Genomic DNA, 23991 nt, shown 5'->3' with positions numbered 1-23991 from the left:
GTGCAGGAACATCTGTGCCCTGGGAAAATGGTGGTAGTGTACTGAAGCCTTTGTCAGAGTCTATCATGTAGGACATTAAGCGTATTCATTTTTCTCAGTTTTTAAAGCCTTTTTTCTCCCCCAATTTTATGAGTAAAACTTTACTTTTCCCAATAAGCAGAGGATGACAACTAACAATTATTTACCAATGCTCTCTCTAATATGTATACACTGTATAATTCTGACAGGGTCATTACAGAAATATTTAATATAATTATATACTGTATCACCTAGACCTATACTATAACTTACATACATACATACACACAGTATGCATATATTACGTGTGTGTAGTGATGGATGGACCAGTGTCCCAGCCAGCACAGCCCTCTACCCTTGCTGGTTAGGCGGCCACCATAATGGATGGACAGGAAGGCTGGTTTGACATTCACTGTCCTGGCCAGGAAGTGGATGTAGAAGGACACTATGGCAGCTGGTGCACAAGGACTGGCATCCCACCAGCAACAAAAAGGAATCCCGTTCCCAGGTTGGAGGTCAGCACAGTAGATGGATGACCTGGAGAGAAGCATCCCAATTGGGTTGCAAAGCAGTCCCTTTCCTGGTCAGAGGCTAAATGAAAAGCGAGACAGTAGGAAACTGCCTCACATGCTCAGGATGTCTTTCCCCTATGCTGGATGGCACAAACCCTTCGGGAGAACCCCAGTTTGGATGCCCAAAGGGTAGCATCAGAAGTATGGTTCTATAGGGCTGCCATGTTGGGTTCCATTAGTGCTGCCAGGGGCAGCCGTCAAGAGATAAATCCACTGTTTCACAGTGGTTCTGACAAACCCAGAAGTGCTTCTGGAGCACAATGGTTTGGAAACTGGAAATACTCCTGGGACAGACCAGTAGGAGTAAGGTGCAGAGGAGAGACAAAGCTCACAGGGGACTGAAAAGGCAAAAGAAAGAAAAGTATGCTACAGCTGAGGTATTTTTTGTTTAACAAAAGGGCTAATTTGAACCTGGGACTGTTGCCTGTGTAGTTGTGCCAAAGGGTGGGCTCGATTTCCCCCTAGTGTCCACAATATATACAGTACGTGTGTATATGTATATACAATATACACACACACACACGCAGTATATACAGATTTACATAGAAATTGATTGTTTACAGAAAAAATTTAAATCATTATCTATGGCCATTTGGCAATTTCATTAAATCCCTAAAGATTTTCCGGATCATCTCAATTTATATTTGAAATAGGGGGATTTTGAAACTTTAACACTGCAACATTTGTCTAAAGAAATGTCATTGTAAAATATACAGTTTCAATAGCTTTCCCTAGATAAGAATAAAGATACAGGACTATAGAAGCAGAAATATGAAAGATACTGTTCATTTTTTCACTTAATTCTTTAAAGACAAACAGTAATTTCACTGAAAATACTCATTTATAGAATAACTACTGTTTTGCACATGCCTAGCTAGCCCCATACTCATGGGTACTCTTCTGTTTTCATTTAAGTATAGCCCTAGTTATTAACAGTTTCAGAATATTAATAAGACTTTACCATATAACAGGACTAACACCACAATTTTAAGAACCAAAGAGTTACATTCTAAACAGTATAAAAAAAACTCAAAATGCCACTCTATTATAAACTCTAGAAATTACATAAAAAAATGATAAAATAACTACAACATGTATCCTGTTTAACTACAAATATTAACTGTCCTTTGTAGAAGTGCTTAAGTCTGTGGCGTTATAAGATACATCTATTTAATAGAAGCACAGAATTTAAAATAGAATTTAAGAAAAACCAAGCAATTTTAAATGAAGAAAAAAAAAATTGTCTAAACACATTCCCAAACAAAGACATTTGGATTTTGAGTCTCTCTGGGACACACTCAACAAAATACATGGAAAAACATTTTAAGCCTACACATAGTTTCTTAGAACAAAAAAAATGATATAGCTTATTAACGAGTTTAAAGTTGCTAACATTAATTTTGCAGTTTCTTACTATCACTAAAAAGTAGTGTCCTTTCTATTTGATATCCATCATTTTCTAATTTTACAAACTTTTACAAAATATGCTAAACTAGAAAATTTCACATTTGGGCTTGACAGCTGAAATATATTTTCTTAATTTTGCTCTTAGTGGTTTCCCCATGATAGCTAGCGCAAGTTCTTCCTATTAATTGCCTTCCTGAAAGGCAGGGTCAGTCTGGGCAAGATAAAGTTAGAAACTGCAGTTTGCATAAAGCCCAGAAAGAGAAAGAGGAAACAGAGGACACAGTTCATGCAGCGAAGAAAGAAAGGTAATGGCCGTGAGTTGCTCACTATGGCATAGGGAACTGACCTGGGTGATATTGTTGCAGTAGCTGGTGGCTCTTCAGATATTCTGACCTTTTTGGTATCACGGGGTAACTGCTTTTCAGCTTCTAAGGGCTGGATATTTTCTTGTGTACTAATGAAGCTCTCTGCTGATGCAGTGGACTGAAAGATGGTAGGTACTGAAGTGCTACACACATTTTTCGTATCCTCTTGAGTTGGTCCATTTTCTTGGATATCAACTGGCAGTTTTTCTCTTCTCCGTTTCTGAATGCGACTCTTGTTCATTTCTGAAAAATACAATCGTTAATTAATGCATACAAAGATATTAAGAAATTTAAATATAGTATATTAAATCTAGATAGGCAATCTGTGAAATGAAAATACAAGGGCATCTCTTTGTGGGTATTGCATTGCTATTCTCTTATAGCAAAACATCCATGAACATGCACTAAAATGTATTCAAAACACCAGTAATAACTGCACACAATGTAGGAAATGGACAAATACACTCGCCATCAAAAATGTTTAGCAAAACACGATTAACATTACAGTCGAAAGTTTTCTGTTTAACCCCATTAAATACATTCAGGTCTTAGTGCTTAAGTAGCTCAATAATTTATCATAAACCAACAAATAGACCTGCAATACATTTACCATGTGGTTCATATTTCATCCTCAGCTCATCCACTTGGACACGTAGCTTAATATTTTCACTCTGAAAGAGCTTGAGTGTCTTTTCACTGCTGAAAAGCTTCCGTTCCACTTCTAGAACCTTCTGACTCTCAGCCAAAGCCTTCATTCGCTGGAGAGACAACTCATTACCCAGTCTGTCTGATTCTTTCCTAATTTCAAAACAGAAGACAAGTACATCAACTGTAATTTTGCTGCTGAAACTTAGAAGCTCAATGTATACTCAAAAAAAGTATGTTTGGGGTAGAGGGTAGTCAATTGCCAACTAAAAACTGAGTACAAGAGGAATCAAAGAATGTATGGATGGATTGAAAAAGGCCCATCTTGTCTATTAAAGGGTCAGAAAGAATCACACCCAAGTTTCTACAAGTAGGGTGAAGTCCTAGGCAGATATCAGTCTTGGACAGGGGATTAATCAATCAAAATGCACATTTATCTTGGGTCATTTCACAAGTTACCGTTGAATGTTTTGAGAAAATGGGAGTGAATATTTAAACTTCACATATATCGTTCCTATGATAGTTGTGAAATATCATGCCTCTGGAGCGGTTAGATTATGCCACATGAGCAGTAACTTAAAAAAAAGTCCAAGATAGAGAAGAACAAATAATATGTATTAGCAAATTTCTATATTTAGAAAGATACATTACTTGGAATTCATCAGCTGCATTTTGAGGAGGTCTGTGTAGTAGGTGCCATCTTCATTTTCCACCTCTGTGGAAGGTTCAACTCTGTGATTCAGCTGAAAGAGGAGATACTGTACTTAAGATATGAAGATGTACTTATTAGAATAGTTTAATGTCCAGATTTGTTCAGTAATTAAACTGAATTTAAAATATAACAATGATGAAATTGTGGAAGGTAATATTAGGCATTTTTAAGTACTACTTATCAATACTTTGTATACCTTGCATCTAATATATCCCAGAACCATTTCCCCATGAAAAAATACCCTGGCCATTTTGAATATAAACACATTAAATTCAGTACTAGATATTAAAATACCAGAAAAAGACATGAGTCAATATTAAAAGATGAATTGCTTTAAACCTCTACCGTAGATTGTGAACAAATATACCAAAACAAGTAATAAAGCTATCATACATTAATCAACCAGGGAAAAATTTAAAATTAGTTTCTGAAAATGTGAAAAAAAAAAAAAAAAAAAAACACTAACACACCAAAAACTGGTCACTGATTAGGAAGAGAGTTAGAATGAAAACCTGTAGCCACTGCAGCACTCCAGGCCCGGAGTTGAAACCCCTGACTTAAGGGGTAGGGGTGGAAATAGTACAGCAGGCATTTAATAGTTTACTTTGTGAAACCCTGTTTGCTAAAGTCAGCAAAAAAAAAAAAAAGAACTTAATATCAACAACATACCTCCAGTTTTTCAAGATGATGCAGTTTAACCATCAATGTTTCTATTTCATGATTTTTCTGATTAAGCATTGTCTGTAGACGCTCAAGTTGCCCTGCATCTGCATGAGAACCTTTTAGCTGAAGTAAGGTGGCAATTTGAACCTAAAGAACAAAACCAAAATATAAAAGTAGGAGAGTGTAACCACAATCTAACAACATCCTTAATTTAAAGTTTAAAGTTTGGTGGAGGAATGGGAGATGTACTTCAACATTATCACTGCATCAGCACAAATGTGTCAACAAACCTGTTGACTGGAACATTGTAGCTCATTGCATTTCTCATTAACATTTCATTTTTTTTTTAAAGCTCATATTCAAGAGCATTTCATTTAAAGACTTCAATGTTATCCAAAAGGTAAATATTTTCGGTTCAGTATGGTAAATTTTAATTATCACATATTTCCCAATGAAAGGCTTATACTTCTATTACACCTATGGTAGGATCAAGCAGGGTCCCCCAAAAAAAAAAAAAAATCAGTAAAATGGTCTATTGAGTCAGTCATTCGTTAAATCAAAGAAATGACAGTTTCTAAATCACTGTGAAGGAGATTCTGTATATAAAATAACCCTACATATAAGCAAGTGAGTATTTTCTTAGCATGTTTCACTAAGGGTCATTAGAGATGCCACATTTTTCTGATAAAAACATTTCTAAATACCAGAAAATTATGACATTTATTGGAAAAAAACAACTACAATAAGATAAATCAAATATTTATTTAAATATTCAAATGGGTATAAACAAATGTACATTATCACATATTTCCACAAACATTGTAAAAATATTTCTGGATATAAAATAGACTTTTTAAAAAAGTAACATCTTTAGCATTATTAAAAAAAATATGACTACAGCTCAAACTACATAGACCTGCTGCTGCTGGCTTGACATCAGAAAATGTACACACTGATTACATATTGATAAGTTTACCACATGTACTGTAAGTTTTCTATTTGTAATCCTACAGTTTAATAGAAAGGAACAGTCATTTATGAATACAACAATTGTGTAGTTTTAAGTAGTACAGCACAATTTAAAAATTTCAATATCAAAAGTCAAAATAAATACTGTAGTCACTTCACATAAAGCTGTACTACTATTTCACATTTGTAGAAGTAGGCAGTTCCAGAATAAAGTATTTAAATAAAACTTGAATCAAATACATTCTTTGAAAGAGTATCCAGCATTCCAAGCAGATTAGATTGTGCTTCATAGGCCATCCTTTTTCTTCTATCCAAGTGATGACATAGTCTCAAGTACCTGACCTTAAGGAAATTTAGAGTATGGGAATGCATTTTAGGAAGGAGTTTCTCCTTAATTTCAGTTATAAAAATTTGGGACATAAGACATCAAAATAATAAAGAATACTGAAAGTTGGGTTCAAGCTAATTATGAGAATTCAATAAAAATTACATGGTGTAATGTTGATACCATACCCATACCACACCATAGACACCACCCATAACCCAATTCATATGCCTGAAGGGAAAAAAAGATGTACATATTTTGCAATAAAGAGTAAAGTTAATCCTGTAACTCAAAAATAACTTATTATGAAATCATATATTGGGTTTTTGTTACTATCTATGGCAGTGGAACTCTGCCACGGTCTTTAATATCTATTCATTTTTGGGTTCTCTAGGCAAAAAAATAAATAAATAAATAAAAATAAAACACTTAAGGTGTTCTATACTGTATGGCTTATAATCAGCACTTTATAACCTTATTCAATTTTTAACAGATTAGAGAAATCATCAATAGCTATATGATGATGCAAAAAAAAAAAAAAATGATCCTAAGGCTGCCTTAAACAAAATGAAGGGATGCCTTAGAATGCCTAGGATTACGTCTTGCCTGAAGTAGGGGCCTGGGGCTATAATCTTTTTAGTTAGCCAATAAAAAGTGTCATTTTGCTCAACTTCTCATTACAATGCCTAAAACAGAAAAGGCAAAGGTGTTCATTTATGGTTTTATACTTAAAAATGCATGCATAAAACTGACTAAATAAAATATTGCTTTAACATTTTAGTTGTCTTGATAATCCAAGCAAAATTTTAAGCAGGCTTGTGCCAATAGCTGATATTTTTGGCCTGACAATTGATTACTTACATTGCCAATGGTTTCCTTTGTAAATGATTGGAACTATGTCCATAAACAACTCATTTACATTAGGCTCTTGTATCCACATTGTACAAAGAGAGCCTGTAAATGCACTGCATTTACACAAGAAACTTTAAACGATTCTTTAGCAGAAACATACAAATTAAAATTACATTTTCCCTCGCAAACTACAGATTTGCAATCTAATAATTTCCTCAATTGTGGGGTTCAACACAGTAGATATGTTTGTTTGTGTGCTTTTTTAAATTATTAAATCCAGTGGAAGATGGTATTTGCAGCCTACTGCTAAGGGAAGACAAGTGAGGCAGAGAATGCATTTTAAAGCTGCATGACATGATAGCTTTATTTAAAGCTGCAACTTTGCTACAGCTAGTATGGATGTGTGAATCAAGACAAGTGAGATAAAATCCTGCAAGATCGTTCAGTAACTACTACTGCTGCCCAGTGTCAGCATGCATACTATTCACATGTTTCTGTATTTGAGGAAAACTGCAGTCTATGAGGCCTCTGAGCCTAAAAGAAACAAGATTTTAAAAATCTTTGCCTCTGTCAAATTGTCAAAACATGTATTATAGACTGTTGCCACTGGTACTACAACACCTTATTTAGTGCTTTTGGAATGAATAAACCCTCAGTATTGTATTGTGCTCTCAGATTAACTCTGCAGGAGACTTGTATCAGGATCCCACAAGGGAAGTGCCTCAGTGTGGCAGTGCAAGCAATGGCTCATGTGTCCTCATCACTGCCTCCAAAAAGAGTTTGAGACAGTACTACAACAAAAAGGAATGCCACTTAATTTAACTCCAGGCTGTTAGTAATTTATTTTCTGCACAGGATTGCCAATATGGAACAGTTAAAAGGTTGATGTAAGCGGCTTAGAAAGAAAACAGTTATGCTTTAATATGACATACTAGAGAAAATTAATAAAGCGAACATAAACTAGCATAAATAATGTGAAACGCAAGTGGTACCACTGCTTTTATCTCACACTGTCCTGCTCATATCTTGTGCATTTTATAAATCCAGAAGCATCATAATTAACGGCCATTGAGACAAGTGTTCAGTGCTTGTGATGTCAGCATTTGCTAACCTTGCTTAGTCCACTGAATGGTGTAAGTGCAAATTACTAGGTCAGTTCACCATCTGTTAATCTTCGGAAATAACGGCCTTCCTTCATTCTTCTTAGTTACCCACTTGCCCGTGTGGTATGCGTGTAGTGTTGGAAATGTTGCAAAAGTTTGAGATTGTTAAGCATTTATGAAACAGCCAAAGTGCTTCAAGTTATTGCTTCAATTTACAAAGTAGGAAGAACAACAGTGAATGATATAAAGCGTGATGCCGACGTAACTGAAAAACATATCGAAAAAGGAAACCACTGACTGTAATGTTATTCTGAATTAATGTTAATTTACTTCTATATTGTAATTTTCTTTCTAAATTCTGCTATATTTTGTTAATATACTGTGACATGAAGGCAGCTGGTTATATGCTGTGCAGAAGCAGAAAGGGTGGAATAAATGCTGTAAGTGATGGGACTATGTGAAGGGTTTTTGTTCTGTAAGGGGCAGACACACCTCTTAGGAGTCAAGTGACAAGTTATAAAATGAAAAATGCGACGGAAGGAAGTTTTGAGTTGGGAGTCAGGAGACAATAAAAAGGAATGTTTGAGGTATAAAGAAAAAAAAAAGTGGCAGCTTATTTTGGAGGTGTGCTCCATAACCTAGATAATAGTGTATTTAGACAGGGCACCATTTGTTAAGGAAAGAAGACTTCAAATAAAATGCACAAAATACCAGTACCACTGAGTTGCATTTGCTTATTATGCTGGTCATTACAATATTATATGAATTCATTAATTTTGTTAATACTATATTTTGTTAATATCATTTTGTTTGATAAATAATGACTATTTGCTAAATTAATCAACTGTACATCATTTTTAAACTAGCTGTTCTATTATCTGTCTTTTCTGTCATAACCTTGGTCCCGACCCCTGACAAATAATCAACGTTTGACTGTATAAGAATTTCACTTTCACTTAGTACTGCTGAGAAAGATTGGCACCCAGCTCAACACATACAGTGTGTACTGACATAATTGGTTTAGAAAAACTGACACACATCCTTAATTTTAATTTGTAAGATTTATTTTTACTGCCTTTGGAAAGTATGTATGTAGTGTCACTATTTAGGGCAGAACGTCAGAAGCTGGTACATTACTGTCAATGGCATGCTAAATAATATTCCACCAATTATTAGTAATAATTGTTTTTGCTACTTGGAACATGAAAAACTTGTTACATTTTAGTTCATGTAACAAGACAGTAACCTTTTTCTTTTAAGTATGAATGTGTAAAGTGACTATACAGTGTACATCACTGATTAGGAGCTGCTCTGTTCTAAATGTACATGTGGGACACATTAAGACTAACCAATCAGTAGCCTCTTTAATAAAACTAAAATCAGTTAGTAAATTACAAAACAACTGAGTTTACAAATTTTTCAAAATATCCTTTTTCAGTTTGATTTTTCATTATGCTTTTATTTGCCTTTACTCTTAATGACTAAGCAGTGGTGTGAGATGTTAACTTAAATTATGTTTATTTTAGTGGTGAAATTACAGTTGCTATATTTCAGAATAATACAATATAATTTTTGAACCAAGTCATGCAGCTCTACAGAGATCATCATCATCATGGTTAGTAATTTAAGACTTTACTAATCAATTGGACACAAAGATGTATAAACAAGGTTCCAGCTCAAAAAAAGGACCACTGAATTCTAAAGCATGTAGTGATTTGTTATATTACAGATAAATATTACAGATGTGTGTTTGCATTTCTGATGTCAAAACAAACTTTATAAATTAAGAATTGGAAGCTACCCAAAACCAAACCTTTATATTAAAAATTTGATCATAATTTGGTAATTTCAGTCCAGGTAGATTACAATGTGTCACAGGTATATAAAAAAATTCATTAGTGCTTCATAACAAGTGCAAACCTTACAAAAAATATCCTCTTATAGAAGAGGGTCAGAAAAGGAACTATCCCGACAACAAACAAGAAGAGGGAAGATCCTGCTTTCTAAATCCCCTTGAATTTAATGAGGCAGCAACAAACATATTCAACTGTGTAAACAGGCTACCTTGGCTTTAAAAACCTTCTGATAAAGCACACACAGATTGCCATCATGTTTTAAGGGTATAAGGGATTTCAGGAGCAGTACAGTATGTAGATTGGTAAAGAAATAGTTAAAAAAAACATTTCAATAAATTAAAGTCCACAATTTATTTTCCAAAAATCAGGCTAATGTTTTGCCAGAATAGAATGATCCTATATTATATATCCTATATAGCCAGTTTTGCATACTTGTTAACAGGTAGTCAAAGTACAAGACTGCTTTGAGATTGAATAGAGAGAAGCTAAGGGTTGTTAAATCGTATCTTTTTGAACAAATACTGTACCACAAATAAAAACTGTATGGGGATATTGAAACTAAATCTTGTAATTGTAAATTACAAGAATTGTAAATATTCATTTAGCAAGGAATATACTTAATGATGAAATTAAATGTTTAAAGATAAAAATGTACGGTATGTGTAAAAAAAATATTTGGGGGAAAATCTGCTAGATGTACCAAATAGCGTACATAGAAAACTAAGACCATTAGGAGATCAGGTTACTATATGTAACACACCACGTATAGTACAAGACAACACTAGTTATGCTAAAACTACCAACTCTGTTTGTCCTCTGCATTTTAATATAACAAATATAATTATGTTAGACATAGTCCAGCAAAGAGCCACTTTACTAATTTCATTACTCATAGCATACAGCACCAGTATAAAATTTAAGGTTTTGCATCTCTTAATTATAACCAAAGACGAAAGAGTGCAACATTGTGTAAAACTGAAACAGGGAATCTTTGTGAGAAGCCAAGTTTCATTTAACTGAGACAGGGGGAAAAAAGTCAATTGCGTAGGAATGCAGAAGAGACACCTGGGTCATTTTAGCACTCAGTTTTATTTCTGACCCTACAAATTTTCTCAGGGTATATTTTTATAAACGACTTCAGAATTACAAAAAATGTAAGATTCATAACAAACACAGCTTTTTTTCTCTTTTCATTTGCTGTAATAGCAGAGCTTTCTGTATTATATTAGTGTGCAGTTATCTGTACATAACTAAAATGATACCTTACATTTTATATTCTATCTTTGAATTTGTCTGGATAAAGATGTACATGACATATTTTCTATTTTACTTACTTTCATATTTATAAATCTCCATGTGTTATGTAGAGTTCTCTCTTAAAACTTAGTCACAAAATCTTAATTGGCTTTAATGTTCCTAAACAAACTTTAAACAAATGTAAAATGAAAAAATATAAATGCTTATTAATGTGCGGCTGTTCCATTTATGTACTCATTGTCTAGTCAATGATCCCAGTTAACCTTTAGCTAATACTATAGAGGCTTAGATAGGATGAACAGATTTATACCTTCATTCTGTGCAGCTGCTGTCTGGAGTAAGAATGTTGTTTCTGCAGAGATTCATACTGAACTTTCATACTAATCAATTGTCTTTCCATTTCTGCTCTGCGGTCTTCAACCTGTAAAAGTAGTGAATAAACGTATAGATATTTTATAATTTACTTACACTAATGTTAAACAACACTGCTGAGAATTACAAGTTTACCACTCAAAAATTTAGGAAGAAAATGACTCTGGTGTAATTAATTGAGAACACATAAGAAAAAAAACATTATATACCTCTGAGAAGAGAGAGTTCCCCTTACTATTTGGGTCCTGAGCCTGTCGCAAAGCCTGATCCAATTGAATCTGAAGGTCTTCATTTATTTCTCGAGATTTCTGTAATGCAAAATTGAAGGAAATACATCAACATGAACCATTGCTATACTTTAAGTGAAAGTAGAAAATATCCATATACCTATGACACAATCTCAGCAAAATATAGCACTTTGTGACAAATACAGGAAAAAAAAGACTGAAATACAACTACCTAGAAAATGTAGTATTTGAAGTGAACAATTTTACAATAATGATTTTTCCAATCATGTTATCTCCCTACAGAATAAAATATAATTTGGAAAAAGTGTAAAAAAATCAATTAATTTCTAATAACTGAAATTTGTGCTTAAATTTGCTAAGTTTGATACTGTTAAATTCCAGTAATTCGGTTCATTTTCTAAACTTGGCTCAGAGAAACAGAACGTAAAAAATAATTATGTTGCACAATTGTAAATGTATACATTTGTTTACTTTTGTCATATTCCACTTGTTTTACTAAAATTACTCTTTGGACTAAATTTAAGTTAACAATTAATGCTATATCACCTCCAAAGCATTGAAGTAGGAAACCGCTTCTTTCTCCCTTTCCTCCTTCTCTTCAGTCAGTCGTTCAACTTGTCTTTGAAGAGTTGTACTGGTTAATTCAAGCTGCTGCTGTCGATACCGCATTTCATTCACTTCATGTTCTAATGCAGCCTTTTTGGGAAAGAAGACTAGTCTAATTAAATATCTTATTTCATATGCACTTAAAGAATAAAAAGCTGCTACCATTTTACCTTGGCATCTTCAAGTTCTGCTTTCTCCAGTTGTAAGTCCAGCATTTCAGAGGACATGGTCTCATGGGCACGCTCTGAAAGAGTGCGCAGCTCTTCAGTCTTACTACTCAGAATTTCACTTTGCACATCTAGTTTATGGCGTAACTGTTTCTCACTCAGCTGTGTTTCTTCCAGGTCAGCCTTCATCTTCTCCAGCTTTTGAGAAAACAGCATATAAAATCAGCATTAATTCATAATATTTATATTTAAACATGGATAGTAATGGAAATCAAGTCTTTATGTACATGTACATTTATGCTGGTGTCATACATAACATCTATGTACTTCTGCAGCTGCAGAATTAACAGAGAATTCGGGAAACTATCTCCAAACTTAACACATGTCTGACTATCCACTACAGATGGGATGAACCTGTGCATACCTTACTTGACTAAAGAAAGTACACTCCACCCCACCAACCTTTATAAGTTCACATCAGAAATGACTGATGGGAGAAGGAGAAAGGACAGACTTCTTGAGAGGGGGATGGGTTTCGGGGCCCTAAAATACAATTAACCATATAAACTTACCATACTGTACATGCAAATTTTTAAGAGTAATGTACCTAGGTCACCCAGTATTATTGCAGTTGTGGTACAAGCAAGGTTTACTTTCTGCTCAGCAGCTGAATCAAAATAAAATATACAATTCACATAACCTCAGAGGATGCTTTTGTTACAGGAATTTTATTAAATTAGGCTTGGGAAAGTTAACATTTAAATTTTTTTGATTAATGTGGCCCGTTTAACATGTTAAAAAATATTGTCACATCCAGAACCAACAAAAAGGCAAATGCCTCAGGCAGTGCTTTGGTCAGGGAGGCATTTTGATGTAATATATACACACACACACACACACACACAGGTAGTCCCCATCCGACCTACGAATGGGGCCGCAGCTGCGAAGCATTCGCCGCAGTAACTGCCACTCCATCATCTTCGGCCTGGGGATGCTGCAAGCGGTGGCTGGACGGGGGCAATTTCGCAGCTCGCGCAGTGTAATGTCCCTATCGCTCATGTGCAGGATGGGGGCTTGATGGGGCGGGTTGCTGCCCACTCACTACACCGCTGCTACTGCTCCCGACTGAACGCAGGTTGGATGGAGCGGGGGGTGGGGAAGTTTCATTGCCAGCCCACCACACATGGCTGCCCCGTTCTAGTTCTCAGTGGGAGGCTGGTAATGCTGCAAGCAGTGACCCATTGTGGCTGAATAGAGGCCATTGAGGGTGAACATGACTATATACAGTACAGTAATCCCTCCTCGATCGCGGGGGTTGCGTTCCAGACCCCCGCGATAGGTGAAAATCCGCGAAGTAGAAACCATATGTTTCTATGGTTATTTTTATATATTTTAAGCCCTTATAAACTCTCCCACACTGTTTATAAATATTCCCCGTAGAGTTATACAGCATAATCCCTTTGTATTCTCTTAGATATTAGGTAAGATTCATTGAAGTTATGTATATAAACACACTGTTTATATACAGTAAAACTTAAATATTTTAAAAGATAGTGTCTCCGATATCACGTTACAGCCATTGCGATAGACATTCCACCAGCAATAAATACGTACAATGCAACAAAAATAGTATACAGTAAATGTGTGTGTACAGTGACACTAAACGTACGTACATGTACTAAGTACTGTAAGTAGAAAACTAATTATGGTTACTCACCAACAATGACACGATGACTTGTCCGATAACAATGAGTTTTATTTTACTGCACAACAAAGGAGAGCGTTACAGCCCTTAAAGGAGCCACTTCAGGCGATTGTGTAGCACTGCCGTTCTTCTTCTGGCAGTCTTCAATCCAAATCCCTAAAGCAGATTCCATCCAGACTACTGCCTTATTACATCCACTTACAACTTGTTTTGCACCCTGGTTAAAAGGACACTGCGGCCATAGATCTTATATTCCTTTTCTACTTTTTAAATAAAAAGAATCGTAGCCTTCAACAAATCCAAAACGCTTACCTTTTCGCAATCATTAACATCTTCCGCTTTGCGCTTGGGCATGGCCCCTGAAGCAGTAGCAGATCGCTTTGGAGCCATAATGAAGGGCTTGACTATGCACAAAGATAAACACAAAAGAGCACAACTCTTTACACAGCGAAACACGTTGATGCTGAATGAGCGAGACGAGACTTCCTGGTTAACACTGCATTCAGCAAGCAGGAACTTAACTGCGTGCTCTGATTGGTTAGCTTCTCAGTCATCCGCCAATAGCGCCCCTTGTATGAAATCAACTGGGCAAACCAACTGAGGAGCATGTACAGAAAGTAAAAACACATTGTCCAGAACCGAAAAATCAGCGTTATATATTTAGTTATGCTTTCATATAAAATCCGCGATAGAGCGAAAGCGCAATATAGCGAGGGATTACTATATATATATATATATATATATATATATATATATATATATATATATATATATATACACATACACACACACACACATTTAAAGATTTAAAATTTCATATTAGAAGGTTCACAATGATACACTACATGTCAAAATGTAGCACTGGTGCTCATTTTTTTGACTTGTACATGCTGACATAGGTGCAGAGGAGTAGAATAAAAGGAGATGGGGAGGAAGAGTTTATGGCAGTCCTAGTACATTGCTAGAGAAAAGCTGTGAAGGTAAAATTTTACGCTTGTTTTTCCATGTTTCTTTAAGATTTAAACAATGTCATATCCCATAAGTGCTACATAAGTTATCCGAGTGCCACAAAAACCAAAATAAGTCTCTAGTACTTCTGTATTTAACTCACCTCAACTCAAATTTAACTCTCCATTTATTTGGTGAAGTATTTTTTGCCCATTAAAAAACACATTCAACTCAAGACTCATTCCACTCAATTATATAAATACAAATTAAGGTGCAATATAGGGCATGATAACCATTTCTTTTAATGTGGACACAATAAAAAACAACTTTAAATGCAATTTAAAGCATCATTGCTTCTTACTTTGAACATGGAGAAATAAAAACTAGCTTATGTCCACATTATTAATAACGAAGAAAGAAAGCAAAGCAGACCTGAGCTTATAATTTCAAATTCTTTTCCAAAAACATGAGGATGTCTAAATTTTTTGGGGGAAGTGTAGATCTCTTTGCTGTAACTATGTCCCCTGCTGTTGAAAACACCCTCTCGCTAGGCACTGAAGTGCCAGGCACAGCAAGATGGTGTCTTGCCATTGTGTCAAGGCGAGGGCATTTACATTCGTTGCTTTTCCACCAAGTCAGTGGATCACCATCGACTGGAATGCCACTTGCTGCCTCATAGGATACCACCTCCTCTTTGATGGTGTCAGCAAAAGCCTTGCTGACCATGTTCTTCTGTGCAAAGGTCTCGCCAAAAAGCTCCGCCATTGACGACTTCTTTTGAGGAGATGTGTGTGCTCCTGTTGGTGCTGCATTTTGACGTTGCAGGGAAAGTTACATTATTGATTAAAACTTTTTTTTAAATGATGCTGGAGGTTTGTCGAGCTCCTCTGCTTAAACTGCTACCGCTGGCCATGACCACACGTATGAAGCGGCAAACCGGACAAAAGTCGAGCGAAAATGCGTGAGAGAGGTTGAGTTAGTGCGCGAGAGACACGCACACAATACAGTGGAAGTTTTTTTTTTTTTTTTCCTCAGATCTTCAGATCACGTGCGTACCAAACCGTGGACAGGAATCGGTTTGGATTACGGATCGTTGCACCACTAGTCTCCTGGCTGCTAAAGTGCTCCAAGTGCTGTGTCTGCAAAACGGCAATCACAGAGCTACTTTTATGTAAGCTTCTCCAGGTAGTCCCATACTCCTCAGAAATGTCTTGACCACCTATGGAGCGTGTTTCTCTCTGGTCATGACCCAGGTGCACTACACTTATTTCCAAGATGCACCAGTTGAAAAACATTTTTGTACAGCATAAATCATCAAGTTGTTGATGGTGATGAACAATTGAGGATAGTATTGGCAAGGTTTTAACACAAGTTTTGCATATTTTTTCTATTAGTCTTTAGCAGTGTATTCATTTGATCATTTTTAATTTGACACATGTCTCATCTCCTATGCCATTTAGATAATTAATGCATTGGCCTGGTTTCTTATTGCCTTCTTGTCTTTTAGGAAGGCATTCAGATTCAGGTTGTACTTTCTCAAGTAGTATTTTGTTAAAAGTTCAGGTTTAAGGTCATTGTTTAAGTTTAAAGTATGCAATTTTTTGTTTTAACTCCTTTGGGGTGATTCTACATTAATTTACATTCAATACATTAAATACATTCAGTGTGCATTTAATTCATAATTTATATATTAATTGTGTAATTCCATGTTTTAATGGTTAGATGCAATTAATCAATCACATACATTTATGTGATTATCATTTTTTTTTTTAATCTATTCCCACTCCTATACTAAATACATTATTTTATCTCCTACTAATGCAAAGCATGCACATACCCACCCTGTCTTTGTATCAGTAATACATATAGTTAGTCTAGAGGCCAAAAGGGGGAAGAAAAAACAAACAAAAAAAACCCCACAAAGATGCAGGCCAAGGGAAAAACCAAAACACCACAAATGAAAACTAGCACTTGGTTGCATGTCTTAGGCCATGTTTATACTTCACACGACGCATGCTCCAGCGGATGTAGCGATTAACAACTGGATCGGTTTTAAGATGACGTTTACAACGGTCTACTTTACTGATAATGTAAACTACGAGGTTAAAGTGTACATTTTGAGAATAAAGCCGAAATTTTCACTATACAGTAATCCCTCATCGATCCCGGGGGTTGCGATAGATGAATATCGCATACACGATAGATGAAAATCCGCGAAGTTGAAACCATATGTTTGTATGGTTAGTTTTATATATTTTAAGCCCTTATAAACTCTCCCATACAGTTAACATTATTAGAGCCCTCTAGATATGAAATAACACCCTTTAGTCAAAAGTTTAAACTGTGCTCCATGACAAGACAGAGATCACAATTCTTTCTCACAATTAAACGAATGCAAACATATCCTTCTGTTCAAAGAATGCGTGTCAGGAGCAGAGAATGTTAGAGAAAGAGCGCGAGAGAAAAGCAAACAATCAAAAAAATCAATACGTGCTTTTAAGTATGCCGAAGCACCGCGATATAGCGGCATTTTTTAGAGGAGCATCCGTATCCTCTAGGCAAACAGCCCCTCTGCTCACACCCCCTCCATCAGGCAGAGAGAGTAAGAGAGACATAGAAAAGCAAACAATCAAGCACCGCGCGGGAAGCACATCGTTATATCATTGAGGAGTTTTAGTTAATACGTAATACATGCTCTGATTGGGTAGCTTCTCAGCCGTCTGCCAATAGCGTCCCTTGTATGAAATCAACTGGGCAAACCAACTGAGGAAGCATGTAGCATAAATTAAAAGACCCATTGTCCACAGAAATCCGCAAACCAGCAAAAAATCCGTGATATATATTTAGATGTGCTTACATTTAAAATCCGCAATGGTCGAAGCGCGATATAGTGAGGGATCACTGTAATCACAAAATTGACCTTTTCACCAAGCCCTTAATTTTTTTCTCTGTGGCTCAAATATGCTGCCGTACATTCTGATGCTGTTGTGAAGGTTTTTAAAAAAAAAAAAAAAAAAAAAAAGGATGACGGCACAGATGTTATGTAAGACTTTTAACCCTTTCGGCCCTGACATCCTATTACTACAGTAGTACATACATATGTAGCTGTTTTTGTAAAGCACAGACATGTTTGCAGCCGCTGGAACTAGATAAGCTACTATTAGCACAGACTGGAGAGATTGCCATACAGTTCGTGAAACATGGAAGTGAAAATAGACACTTCTGCACTGTGCGCACCACATAGTAAGTGGCTCCACTTTTAATTATTTTTTCCCCACCAAGACTGCAGTATTTGGCAGTTATTATATAATTGTGATAATTTTTATGTTTTTTTCCATTTTTGAGCATCCTAGACACCCCAAAAGGTAGAATCTCACAAAATAATTTCTCATAAAAACAGAAAATCCTGGGCCGAATGGGTTAAAATGTACTGTGTCATTACATTAGGGAATATGCGACTCTTGAATATGAAAGCACCACAAATGCATTTGTATGTCGCCATTTTGCTTCACCACATTGAACCATTCATCAAATATCGAAGCACGCACATGGATCCCAGAGGTAATGCTGGGTGGTATGACCAAAATTCTATATCACGGTATTTTTCAAAAGTATACCAGTTTCACGGTATTCAATGGTATTTTTTTCTCATGCATGAGTGGATGTTAGCTACATTTTCCACTGCAATTACTGCAGTACACTGGATAAGAATAACCTATTCCTATGTCATGAGAATTGCACATCGTACAAAAAACACATTTTAATGTGCACACAAGTTTTAATACAGGTTTACATGATCCCATAAAATGATAGTTTTCAAGGGGGTGGCACTAATGAAGAGAAGGAATCACACTGCATGACAGCTGCAGTCAAAATATAGAAGCTTTTTACTGAACAAATTTTGCAAACTTAAACTATAATTTTGACAACATATTTTCAACCACCCAAACAGGCATTTTGACTTAGTAAAATATCCACAGGTGCTTGTCAAAACTTGTACTGCACTGAACATGTCTTAGAAAAGGAATAGTAAATATTTTTTTAAACCAACTACACTTCCTGTTAATGTTGACAATATTTGTCCACTGACATGTTAGCTATATGGATTGTAATGATTTTGGTTATCTCGATCCACTGCTTGCTTTTTTTATCGTAGGCAGTACCTCTAGCAAATGCATCTATAAGTGACGTCTGATTTGAGTGTCCTCTAGATTTTTCAGTTTTACCTGAGGATGTGGAGGGTGCCAATCTTGGTTCCATACATTCATGGTACTCCAAAGCATGTTTGCAACTAAGGGGGTGCAACAACTTTAGCTGAACAGCATTTGCAGTTGTTTGGTCCACATCCGACCTTTTAAAACCAAAGTATCTCCAGACAACAGACACGGCTGCTTTTTTCGGCAAAAGGTCTTCTGTGTCATCATGTTCAACTTTACCGTCTACTACAGCTTCAGTTTCGGAATGTTCTCTGTCCATTTTCACTGCTCAATCCCTCCATTAACGCATTCACTCCGTTGCAAGCGTGTTTAGTGGTGTAGCAGAGAAAAAGGTCCCCCCTTAAACAGTTTCTCACTGCGGCATGTTCTAAACGTTGTTTAGGCTATTTAAACCGGTGTTGCGGTATAAGAAAAATCCATATCATAACAAAAATAAAAAATGGTTTTCGGTATGAACTGGTAAACCTCCCAGCACTACCCAGATGATCTGCATAGTGGCTTTATGTCACATGTAGATAGTAAACAGACACTCTAACGTCACATTCTGACTTTTATCATACTGCACCCCACGACTTTTTGCTGGTATTTTCAACATTGTGCACGCGTCACATTAATTTCTGGGGATGTGCGCAAAGGATGAGTCAAATGAACACTGGGAACATGTGACGCATGATGACGATGATGCATATTAGTATTAACGAGCACTTAGAGGAATGCAGTGACTGATGTTTACAAGACAACTGATTTCTTCTACATAAATCAATTCCTGAAGTTGAAGGAGCATACCATTTACCTAGACAGTCCCCACACTGTCCCTATTCTCATTCTGCCACACCTAAAGTTCATACTAAGTCTTCCCCACGAAAAAGCAGTAACAAAATATTTAATAAACCGGATCCTCTAAACCAGGCATGTCAAACACGCGGTGGCCCGCAACAGAAATCTGTGCGGCCTGCATGACAGATCCTTGTTAGCACTAAACTTGTACAAAATGATTACTGTCGTTTGTGATTGAATCATTCTGCATCTTCGGCGTTACTTATTGACTTTTCTTACTTCTGCCTTCTGAAAAAAGCACGTTTTCCCATGGCATTACGGTACGGGAAACGTCATCTGCTAGTATAGTTGCAGCCGCGAAGTCGCAACTGAAGTGCTAGGCTGCGGTCTCGGCCCACTACCGAGCAGCGAGAGAACTGCCAGCAACGGACTCTCACTCAGTGAAGGGCTACAGCAAAAAGGCTGCCCCCTTCACTGAGGACACTTTTCAGAACGCTAGGCGGACGGGGCTTTGCAGCAGCGCAGAGAGGGGAGAGACAGCGGTGAGAGAGTATTACAACAAAGTATTTTTATGTTTCTGACAGTTTCCCCATATGACACGAGTCCACAGAAATCTCGTTACTACAAAGTACATTCAGCAGCAGATACTTTCATTACAACAAAGTGACCATGAAATGCTTGAATGAATCATCCACAGAGCAGTTCTGTGGTCACAGCTCAGTTGTGGACATTTGCACAACGATCCCCAAACAGAAACATTGTAAAAAAAAAAAAATGTTCTTGCTTCGAACATTCCTCAAACTGTTTTTTGCTGTTTTTGTTTGGTTTTAAGTGATACCTTTTCCTTATTGCTCGTTAACATTTGAAAAACATCCATTGGAATTTAACTCATTGTCACCCTTCTATAGAAATGGCATACTTGCTATATGCAAAAAAGGATTTGTTTTCCAACATGTATTACTGAGCAATGATTTCAGTGAGTGTTTTCGCGATTTCAGTTCACACGAACAGGACTTTGTGCTGTTTACGTCACCATACTCTTACAACGTTGAGAATGCGCCTGAGAATATTCAAATGGAATTGATTGAACTGCAGTAAAATTCTATTCTGATGGCAAAATACAACAAAGTTGGTGTGCCAGGCTTGTATGCTTACCTGCCACCCTCGTATGTGCAGATCCAGAAGTTGGCATCAAGAGTACTGTCTATGTTTGGAAGCACTTACCTTTGTGAGAAATTGTTTTCATTACTGAAAGCTACCAAAACCCCACATCGCTCAAGACTTACTGCCGAGCACCTTTCATCCCTCATAAAAGTTGCAGCTGCACAAGATTTCAAGTCTGATATTGACAAACTGGTTACTAACAAGTGATCCCAAGTGTCGGGACAAAAGAAATAAATCTCACACTGTAAGACTCCTATATAAGCAATGAATATAATATAACGAATATAACAATGATAAGGACTTAGCTAAGAGGCTAATTGTAAGCTGTTGTACAGAGATTGTATGGAAATAAATTGCTTTTCTTTAAACTTTGTTACATTTTTTAAAGTTTTCAGTATTGGAAAGATACAGTAACTTTGTATAATAGTATTTGTTACAGTGCGGCCCACTGACGCACGTATGGCAGTCGAAGCGGCCCACCAATGGTAGTGAGTTTGACATGCCTTCTCTAAACCACTGTTCTTGTTTATATATATATTGATAATAATGTCATGCTGAAATGTGTCTTAATGTTTTTGCGACTTGGCCTAGCTGAACCCATGATTCCATTATTTTATCAAATAGTAGCGTGGGTAGTAGACTTCAAGGTCATATTGTGCGATGGCCAACTCCTTTATACTGCTACAATTGCCACTTATGTCAAACAGAGAAGCATCTATTTACAGGTATAGACAACATAGGCAGGCTACACACTAAGGCAATTAACATTAAGCAATGCATTAGGCATTTGTACCATAATTGAAGACAGCAGTAGTTAGAGGACATGTCAGTTGGCTGTGATATAAACAGTGAATGACTCATCATTAAAATGTACAATGAAACAAGATTTTGTATTCACAATCCAGCCGCCTGATGTCACTAAAATTCCAACACCAAAAAAGTCTGTGCAGAACTTCTAGATGGTCAAAATTTACAGTAAGGTTAAACCAATTTTCACATCAAGTTCATATTTTATAAATTCTGACTTTTGTGTAAGGAACGGCTTACAAATGTTTCTAGGTGTGTAAGTACGTTTTATATGCAAGGCCCAACTTCCCAGTTGACTTCCTACTCAACGTACACAAAAGCCAAGATTTGGTATATTTGTGAAAATAAAAATCAATGTAAATGTACTAAGCTGGTTGTTCCAAATACATGACATGATACTCTAAAATAAATTGGCCTTTATAGAACTCTTGCTATATATTTGACTCTGAACTAGAAGCTAAAGTATTCAGGGTATTTTCTGGATCAAAGCCAAGTTAAACACACAGCTGTCCAAGGCTCATCCATAAATAGACTGAGGTATCAAAACAAGAGTAAACCTCCAAAGATTAGTGGGATATTATATCTCATCAAAATGATTTCCATGAGGCAGGTATCTATCATTTGATATACATATAACTGACTTATATTTCTTTGTATCTTTGTTTTCTCTGTACAGATGCATCTGAGACAGGACAGAGCACCAATAACAAACAGAGGACTGGAACACTTAATTTACTTAAGTTAAAAGCTGCCGAATAACCCATGTTATACAGCAGAGAAATGAAAGGTACTCTATGTGAAGTAATCTGTGAAACACCACAAGAATAACCTAATGAGTAGGTAATCCATTTGGTCACTGACCAGGACTCTTAGGGCCAGTTTATACTTCACACTCAGAACGTGTATGCACACGCATCATGGCTGCTACGCATTCCCAGCGTTCATTTGACGCATAACCCGAGTACACCCTCATAAATTAACACGATAGGTGAGCAAACTGCAGTACCAGTGTATTAAAAAAAATAAAATAATAAAAATCAGGGGGCGCAGTGTGTTCAAGTTGGAACATGACGTCAGAGTCTCTGTTTACTATCAACATGCGACAGCAAGCCACTTTGGAGATCCTACAGGATTAATGTGCGTGCTTCAATGTTTGATGAATACTTCAATGTGGCGAAGCAAATCATCAAACAAATGCTGAAATACAAATGTATTCATGATGCTTTTCTTCATCTATTTCTCGCATAGACAATACAAGTGTTGCATAGTCCCCATTGTAATATATTTAAAAGTCTCACATACCATCTTCTGTGCCATTTTTTTTTGTACCTTCACAACAGCATCAGAATGTACAAAAGTATATTTGAGCCAAGGGAAAAAAAAAATTAGGGACACAGTGAAGAAAAAAGGTATACTTCATGATTAAAATGGAAATTTCAACTTTAATCTCATAGTTATTTTGTTATTAAAGTAGAACGTTGTAAACATCTTAAAACTGACACAGTTGTTAATCGCTACATGCTTCTGGGGTTTCCTCCTGTAGGTAGGCAGTGATTGCCACACAAAACACACTAAATTTATATTCCAGCTCTCTGCACATATAGAATGATTAGATTTATACTTGATATCACTAGCATGATGAAATATGTCAAAGCATATATTTTACAGATAAATCATTAATTTCATTTAAATAATTAATACTGTTAATAATTGCACAAGGGGCTCGGCACATTGAAGGAGTGGTAGTGCTGCTGCCATGCAGTAGGGAGTCACGTCTTTGGCATTCCCAGCCTAGAGTTTGCATATTTTCCTTGTGGGTTTCCACAGTGCCCTCAGGCTTCCTTCCAAGGACATGTACGTCTGAGGATTTGGTGATGTTAAAATGACACTAGTGTACTGTATGTATGTGCTGGTATTCACCTTGCGATGAGCTAATGCCCCGTCCAGGGATTGTTTCTACCTCATGCCCAATGTTTGCTGTAATGGGCATGTCCCTGTACTGATGGATGCAATCATTAAACATCCATCTTTTTCAGAGATATCTGGCAAGGTGTCCTAGGAATTTAAATGGATGTTTCAGGCAATTCAATACAGCAAAGCAGAACATTGTTTTCTCACTGTGATACCTCACACTGTCACTTAGTGGAATCCTCCAGATTTACAGTAAGTACACACACAAATATAAACAGTACACTGCTTGTGTAGCAGCATGTCTGTATGGATGGTGTGAAGTATA

The 23991-nt window shown here is 36.3% G+C and overlaps 1 protein-coding gene across 4 annotated transcripts in view; it reads right to left on the bottom strand.

Annotated features, from left to right (window-relative positions):
• The window catches only part of spdl1 (spindle apparatus coiled-coil protein 1), a 40388-nt gene that overhangs the window by 7627 nt on the left and 8770 nt on the right, over positions 1-23991 (bottom strand). For all 4 annotated transcript variants that reach the window (XM_039776494.1, XM_039776497.1, XM_039776495.1 and 1 more), the window contains exons 4-11: positions 12141-12335; positions 11911-12060; positions 11326-11424; positions 11055-11165; positions 4389-4529; positions 3659-3750; positions 2973-3160; positions 2344-2605 (exon numbers count right to left, since the gene is read on the bottom strand). In XM_039776494.1, coding sequence (XP_039632428.1) covers positions 2344-2605; positions 2973-3160; positions 3659-3750; positions 4389-4529; positions 11055-11165; positions 11326-11424; positions 11911-12060; positions 12141-12335 — 1238 coding nt within the window. The remainder of the gene's footprint in view (positions 1-2343; positions 2606-2972; positions 3161-3658; positions 3751-4388; positions 4530-11054; positions 11166-11325; positions 11425-11910; positions 12061-12140; positions 12336-23991) is intronic.

This window comes from Polypterus senegalus, chromosome 13, assembly GCF_016835505.1.
Source record: "Polypterus senegalus isolate Bchr_013 chromosome 13, ASM1683550v1, whole genome shotgun sequence".
Taxonomy (NCBI): domain Eukaryota; kingdom Metazoa; phylum Chordata; class Cladistia; order Polypteriformes; family Polypteridae; genus Polypterus; species Polypterus senegalus.
Note: the sequence above shows the minus strand (reverse complement) of the source record. Positions and strands in the feature narration are given on the sequence as shown.